At 42.4% G+C, this 7,882-nt stretch overlaps 1 protein-coding gene across 1 annotated transcript; it reads left to right on the top strand.

Annotated features, from left to right (window-relative positions):
• The first annotated feature begins 200 nt into the window (after positions 1 to 200).
• LOC117958691 (ADP-ribosylation factor-like protein 4D) lies at positions 201 to 3,726 on the top strand. The gene is made up of 3 exons (XM_034895250.1): positions 201 to 384; positions 1,042 to 1,695; positions 2,707 to 3,726. Exons 2-3 carry the CDS (start codon positions 1,252 to 1,254, stop codon positions 2,869 to 2,871), a joined length of 609 nt encoding a protein of 202 aa, XP_034751141.1. The 5' UTR covers positions 201 to 384; positions 1,042 to 1,251; the 3' UTR covers positions 2,872 to 3,726.
• Positions 3,727 to 7,882: the final 4,156 nt, after the last annotated feature.

Genomic DNA, 7,882 nt, shown 5'->3' with positions numbered 1-7,882 from the left:
TATTAACACACAAAACCTGTGATCATCTTTAAAAAATAAGATGCAGTGTAGATGCATTGTTGCATAGAAAACTACTATAACAGTATGTAAACAAGTTACATAGACAGTTGAAGAACTAGGGATGTCCTCTCTCTCCGCCCCGCCCACCGTGCTGTTACGTCAGCAGCGGGGGTTGCGCGTGCTTTTCCCAACGCTGCACATAGACAGTTAAAGGCGCTGCGCCTCTCCTGTTACCAGTCGTTGTCGGACCAACGCCGTGGCAACACGACCCGGTTTAGAGGGCGATTATCGGGATTATTTAGGCGTTGAAACTTGGATACTGTTCGCAAATTCGTCGGACTGCAACAATGTTCACTAGTTTAGCGAGATTGGAAGTTTCCACAGGTGAGATATAGTACATTTTTTTACACCAACACCAAAAACTAGCGTTGCGTGTGTCCACTTTGTTGGAGCGCGGCTGACAACCGAGAACATTCCTTTGAGTCCTTCCGCCGCGAAGCACACTGTAAAGAGAAGGGGGAAAAAATAGCTACTTATTTTATTTATTTTTAAAAGAATTTTAACTTAGCAACTAAATTGGAACTTGTTTAACTACAATTGTCTCATTTTCAGTTTTCCCTTTGCTCGTGTTTGAGGCCGTGTTGTACAAGCATTAACGTTAAGTAACGTTACCTAAAGCCAGACCAGCCGCTGGGGGCTGTTTTTCCAGTTCTGTACAGGGGAAGCTAGAAACCGAAAAACAATGCCTTCTGCCTTGCAAATACAGGCTCACCATTCAATGTGCGGTCGGTCAGAACAAAGGCTTTGTAAAAGTTTAACCTACGGTTTCACTAAACCAAGTATATAGTTTAATATAAACAATTCTGCACCGAAATGTATGTAACTGGTTAACTCTGCAGCCTGTACACAAAACTTAAATGCAAAGTAAAAAAAAAAAACGTATCTTATCTCAGCAAACTAATTACTGTCAGCCCAGTGTCCTTGTTAAAATAGCTGGCTCATGTTTTCCTCGCCCTAATTTTTTCTCTCAAATGCCCGCAGTGACTACAGCCGCACCAGCCTTTGAAGTGAGGCCAGGAGTGTGAACTGCTCTCCAGCCAAACCGGCTCCTCCTCCTCGGCTCCAGATACTTTATTTGCCGAGGACACAGAAAGCAAGTGCAGATAAGAATCCAGGACGACTGTGAGACAGTGGGAGTTCAACGGAACCAAACCAAAGTTAGAAGGAATATCAACTTAACAGGACCTAAACATGGGGAACCAGTTAACAGAAATTGCCCCGAACAAAACGTTCCTCCCCAGCTTCCAGTCTCTCCACGTCGTGGTAATTGGTTTGGACTCCGCAGGGAAAACCTCCCTCCTCTACAGACTCAAGCTACGGGAGTTTGTTGAGACAATCCCCACCAAAGGCTTCAATATGGAGCGGATTAAAGTGCCCATGGGCAACTCGAAAACCAACAGCACCACGTTCCAGGTGTGGGATGTCGGCGGCCAGGAGAAACTTCGGCCCCTCTGGAAGTCGTACACCCGGAGGACCGACGGGCTGGTGTTCGTGGTGGACGCAGCCGAGACAGAGCGTATGGAGGAGGCCAAGGTGGAGCTCCATCGGATCAGCCGCTCGGCGGAGAACCAAGGGGTGCCCGTGCTGGTTCTGGCAAACAAACAGGACCTGGATGGAGCTGCGTCAGCTTCAGAGGTAATTATTGTTACACGAATGGTTGGCATTGCTGTGTAGAGCGGATTTCTCAGATAAATAATGAATCGGTTGACAGAAAAAAAAAATACATATAGTTAGTTTATGGCTTATCATATCACTGTAAATTGAAATATCTTACGGTGTTGTGGACAAAGATATTTAAACGTGTCACTATTGGGGATCGACCGATACTGTTTTTTTAAAGGCTGATACCAACAAGCCTAACAATGAGTTAAAATGAAATTAACATTTTGGAATTTTACAAACTCCAACACACAACTTGAAATGCTTTCAGCAATTATTAAATGCATTAGAAACGTTCAACATGATACCCAGTAGAAGGGGGGGGGGGGGGCATTAAGTCAGTCTCAGTGGTGAGTGAAACCAAACCATAGGGACAGACACGGCCGATACACTCTCTGTCCCTAGTCGCTATACTGGGGGGGCATCTAGATGTTTGGTAGACAAAGTGTTGCTTTAGTATACAGAAGGTAAGAAGCCGACCCACCTGTCGCAGAATTTCAAGAAAATGGATTCATGGTTTCACGTCCCTTAGTTAACGGCTTTTAACGAAAGTACAACAAACGCTCAACTGCCATGACATTTTGCAATGGTCTGAAAGGGCATCACTGCTGCCAAATTCTGAACGCTGCAGCTAAACTTCACGCCGTCATCATTATCCTCTGCTCTTTCACTCTAAAAATGTGTAAAGTTAAAAGGCCTAGTTTTACTGTTGTAGAGCGGACCACCGTGGTGCATATGGACCAGTATTTCACCCCTGGTGTAGCCATTGTTGCTGCTCCGCACACAGCATAGCATACATGTTCAATGCTGCCTGTCTGTAGTCTCTCCACACACGCATGGTGGGGAGTGAAGTGGTTCATACCAGTTACAAATAATAAGGTAGATGACCCTCAGTGTTCTGTGTAAAAATGACATGGCCTTCAACCATTCAGTGAATGGGACCTCTGGTTGTGACTGACGTCCTGTCTTGTGCCTCCTGTGTTTCAGGTGGAGAAGGTTCTGGCTCTCCATGAGCTGAGCTCGTCCACGCTGCACCACACACAGGGCTGCTCGGCCCTGGATGGTCAGGGCCTGCAGCCCGGCCTGGAGAAGCTCTACGACATGATCCTGAAAAGGAAGAAGATGCTCCGACACAGCAAGAAGAAGAGATGAGGCGGCAAGATGGCTGCGGTGCCGGGGACAGACGTTACTTTTTGAACCACTTCTAGTCTGAGGACCTTTTCAGCAGCCACGTCAGAGACACTTCACTGGGTGAAACCAGAGGGAAGCTTTCAGTCCTCCAGACAAGTTGGGATGTCTTCAACCAAGTCACAAACTTTGGCTCTCAGGTCTGTTCCAAATGGAGACCACTTCCTTCACCCTGTAGACGTTTGGACATCTGCTTCCTTCGGGATTGTGTGTGCTCTTGAGCACTCCTCCCTCTTCCCACGTCCCATCTTTAAAGCAGCACGGCCGAGACACTTACAGCCCCAGAGGGGGCAACAGAGGAAAACCTGTGCAATATGAATGAACCCTCGCTGATGCACTAACATCAATATTGAAGGATATTTAAACCAGTACTGTAGTGCCAACAGAACCCTGCAGGCCTGCCCTGAGCAAAGTTCCTGTTCCTTTCAAGTTTCAATGTCACACTTTACTCTAAATCTTTATGTTGCATGATGTTCACCCAAATACCCCCTCGGGGATATTAAGACAACACTTTGGTTGATCAAAAGATTACTGTTTAGATTATTCTAGGTTAGAAACGACCCAATGTTCAGGTAGGTATGTCATTGGCCACCGCTGGGCCGTTGGCACACTGGTGCACCGAGGCTGCACAGCTCAGAGAGCTTCTCACTCCTTACCAAAGTTGTTAGCTTGTCACAGTTAGGTGTGTTCCAGGGTTTGCTGGATGTTTGGTTGGTTAGTTCAAACCTTAAATAGTTTTTATATTGTGTCCAATTATATTGTATTTTGTAGAATGTCAACATGAATAAATTATTGAGCAACTTTGGCATTATTTGCTTGTAACGTCTAATTTTTACGTGCCTTATGGGTTATACATTGACTTAGGGCCGCTGATGCTTTGACTAACCTGAACGGTAGAGGACTCAAAGTCCCGGTGCATTCGGGGGAATGGGAGACAGTAATCATGTCTGACAGGTTCACTAATGATCCATCACGTGTTGTCAGAACATGCCTTCAAACACATCAGCAGTGCTCCCGCAGCATGCACAGCTGCTGTTATCTGGAAACGGGAACACCAAGATAAGAATACTAACATGTACTGCTCTACAAAATAAGGTAAAATACATTCCCCGCCCAATAATTCAAAATCCAGTAGCCATCAAATACATTCCGTCTTTGTGAAGACATTGTGTGGAAGATGTTGAATCAACTCTTTGGTAAATTTGAGCTTCTCCAAAATGTCTTTGATTACAACATGTCTGAGCACATTACAACATAATACAATCAGTACTTAAAGTGGGTACAGGTACAGATTTGCTACTAAGAGTAATGACCCTCAAAGGCTGATGTTATTCTACATAGTTAACAAGTCCCATTTAAAAAAAGAAGTCCCAAAATAAATAAGTTGGTCCGTTGCCAAAACTTCCCACTGTTAAAAAATGACCACAGTTACACCATCATCCCTTTAAAGATTCTCTTTCTAAGTTGAGGAAAGTATGTTTATATATTACGTATTTTATGAACAGAAGATGACAATGGGTTGTGGACTTTATTTTGTCCGGGGCAGGATTTCTCACATTCAGACTGAGCCTACGTAAAGATATGGATCAGGGGCAAAGTGTCTGGGGGGGTTAATCATGCTCAACAAAACAAAACATGCTAAATATTCCCTCTTCAATACCATGGATATATATATATACATATATATATATATATATATACATATATATATATATATATATATAGAGCCACTCGGCCAGCCATTCTAAAACACTTACTCATGAACTTCAATATCCAATGCAATAGTGCTGGAATATGAGGAAAATACGTGATAATGTTGAATATCGCGAATTATTGGTGATAAAGCAACAGATTTTAAACCGTTCTCAGTTCTGCATTTTTGCTGCGTTTAGTATTCTGCTGAAATAAAATGACAAACCAGCAAACAAACAAATTAAAGGAAATAACTTCCAACATGCTTTTATTAAGCATATTGAACACTGAATTTTATAAAAACCGCACCACTAAAAATACGAAAAAGCCGCATATTAAAGCGATATTGATAAAAAAATCTCAGAATGTGTTTCGCGATATGTGTTCATTATATGTCATGTTCATCATGTCGAATAATATTGCCATGAAAAGCAAAAAACTATATATACTGCAGCCTTAAAAGGCGTATTATTCTCAAAATAAACCCCACTCTGTCTTCAGCTGTCCAGTGGAATTAAAGACCTAAAACGCTCCAAAATATAAGCTTAAAAAATAAATTCTAACTTTTTTTGCTCGTCTTTTTAAGACACTTTTGTCACTTTTTTCCAAGTTTCTTGATTTTTCTTGCGTTTTATTTCAACATTCTTTCATTAAAAAAATGCTAAAAATTGTATAAAACACCTAAATTCAATCAAAATACTGATCATTTATTAACTTGAAGAGTGTTTTACTGTATGGAACCATCCATCATTTAATTTCACGATTTGATTAAAGGAAACCCAAATTTCTGAGATAGGATTAAAAACGGGTCAAATTTAACCCGGGACAACAGCAGGGTTAACTAACCGTTTTTTCACCAAGTTCTAGACTATGTGCCTAGAATTTATGATCATATTTGTTATAAGTGCATAGAATAGCATCAATCATATATGAGAGGTTTGGTTTTTCATGAATATTTGAAGGAGACATGAAAGCAAGGTAGACTTCAAACAAACACACTGTACACACACACAGGCAGGCAGGCGCGCACACACTCAAACACACACAATAGAAATCAATAATAGTGGCTCACCAAAGACTGAGAGAGCAATAGTAAACCACTAAGCCAAAAAATGTCCAACTTATCTTAAAATAGCCATTAAAGAGCTTAAATATGCACCCATTCCTGTCTAAAATGTGAATAATATTCTGCAATAATCATACAAAATATGGGTTATAGTTCACAAAGATACCTGGTCTCGCTTTGCCGGACCCTCTTCCAAAGCGTGATGGAGGAAGGTCAGGCTAGTCCCCCCAGCAGTTTATTGGCATTTCTTTAAACCAATCACAATCTTCTTGGGCGGTGCTGAGGAAGGAACTTGTTTTGGTGGTGTACGTTCAAAAGTAGTCATCAAAAGAAACTCTGATTGGCAAGATAGTCTAGCTAGCTGTCTGGATTTACCCTTCAGAGATCTGAGGACCAGGTAACCATAGTCCTCAGATTGGACAGATAGTCTAGCTAGCTGTCTGGATTTACCCTTCAGAGATCTGAGGACCAGGTAACCATAGTCCTCAGATTGGACAGATAGTCTAGCTAGCTGTCTGGATTTACCCTGCAGAGATCTGAGGACCAGGTAACCATAGTCCTCAGATTGGACAGATAGTCTAGCTAGCTGTCTGGATTTACCCTGCAGAGATCTGAGGACCAGGTAACCATAGTCCTCAGACTGGACAGATAGTCTAGCTAGCTGTCTGGATTTACCCTGCAGAGATCTGAGGACCAGGTAACCATAGTCCTCAGGAATCCACCAGAGGCTAGAAAGCCAACACAAAGGAAGCCCAAGGCAACAGATACCGGCCTAAATGATTGAAATCCGGCAGATTTTCAACTGATCAATACTGGATGTGGAACATTGTGAATATAGACTTTCTGATACCAAACGCTGGTACCCAACACCCCCATGCCCCCTTTTGTTTAATCCCATGTAAAGTGAAACATGAAACCTTCAAGCAACCAAATGGGCAAGTGGAGTTTCAGTAGCAAATAAAGGATCCTGGTCCCCCTTTCTCACTAGGGTGTGTTTTTGAAGGGCTGAGGACTTGTTGTGAAGACAAGACCGATTAAGTCATTTGTTGCAAATTTTGGGGGGGGGGTCTTCTTTAGTGTCATATTTAGACGCAATTGGTCGGAAATGTTGGCGTCACTATATGACGCTCTGGGTCTGGACCCTAGGTGTCACTATTTGACGCTCTGGGTCTGGACCCTGGGTGGGACTATTTGATGCCCAGAGGACTCACGTCTAGCCTTTTGGGGTGAAATTGAGAAGTGCTCGTCCGGGACTCTCGGTGGGACTTTTTGACGTTCTTGCTCGGGACGTACTGCCATGCTTCACAAGAACGGGACAGCTAGGTCTGGAAAAAGATGGTGTGTCGGGTTTTCAAAATTTGAAGGTCCTGTGACCCCTTAACACGTTGTTGGTTTTGGTCTTTTCATGGGTCTCCACCCTCCTTCCAGCCTCAGAGCTGGAGATACTGAAGGTCAGATCACTGCCCAACCCCCACCAGTCCCTTCTACCAGTCGCCATATGCTGAAACCTGCAGCCTTACCCCCAAGTCCAATTTATCCCCAAACCTGCTTTTATGCCAAATACAACAGGAGTCAAGCTACATCTGGTATTTTACATGCAACATCTGTTTGTTCCATTTAAATCTCAAATTGATGCTATGCAATACTCAGGACTACATTATTTGCATAATCTGTTTAAAAACACTTAATCTTTCCTAGTATTTTATATATGTGCTCTTAAGAGCTGTGCACCACGTCCCCCCCTCTCTTTTTTCTTCTTCTTCTGCACTACTTTCAGTTTATATTTAATATTTTTTATATTCCGTATTGACACTGTGAAGGTTTTGCTTCAATCTCGTTGTACAGGTACTTCACTTGTGTACAATGACACTAAAGGCTTTTTATTCTGTTTTGTTATACATTTTTTGCATGAAACATTATTTGAAGATACTCTATTAACTTCATGTTCATTTCTTCTTGTTAATCTTCTTTTATCCTAGCCAGTTTTTAGTAGATATGTTTAATTATGGGACAAAATGACCACATTACCTTATGACTTCTGATTTCATTTAACATTTATCAAACTTATAGACTGTAAAAGAAATAATGGATGTAGCATCAGGGACATCACTCGTTGGTTTGTGGACTGCTCTGTCCCATCTCCCTGTAGTCTTTCACTGGTCCAACCCTCCTGGGCCCACTTAGCCCACTGGACACTCAATTCAATTATCCTGATTG

This window comes from Etheostoma cragini, chromosome 15 (assembly GCF_013103735.1).
Source record: "Etheostoma cragini isolate CJK2018 chromosome 15, CSU_Ecrag_1.0, whole genome shotgun sequence".
Classification (NCBI taxonomy): domain Eukaryota; kingdom Metazoa; phylum Chordata; class Actinopteri; order Perciformes; family Percidae; genus Etheostoma; species Etheostoma cragini.
This window is presented reverse-complemented; position numbering and strand designations above follow the sequence as displayed.

Coding starts and splice junctions, on each gene's coding strand:
- LOC117958691 (XM_034895250.1), top strand. CDS start 1,252: ATGGGGAACCAGTTAACAGAAATTGCCCCGAACAAAACGTTCCTCCCC. Junction 1,696..2,706: donor GAGCTGCGTCAGCTTCAGAG/GTAATTATTGTT, acceptor CCTGTGTTTCAG/GTGGAGAAGGTTCTGGCTCT.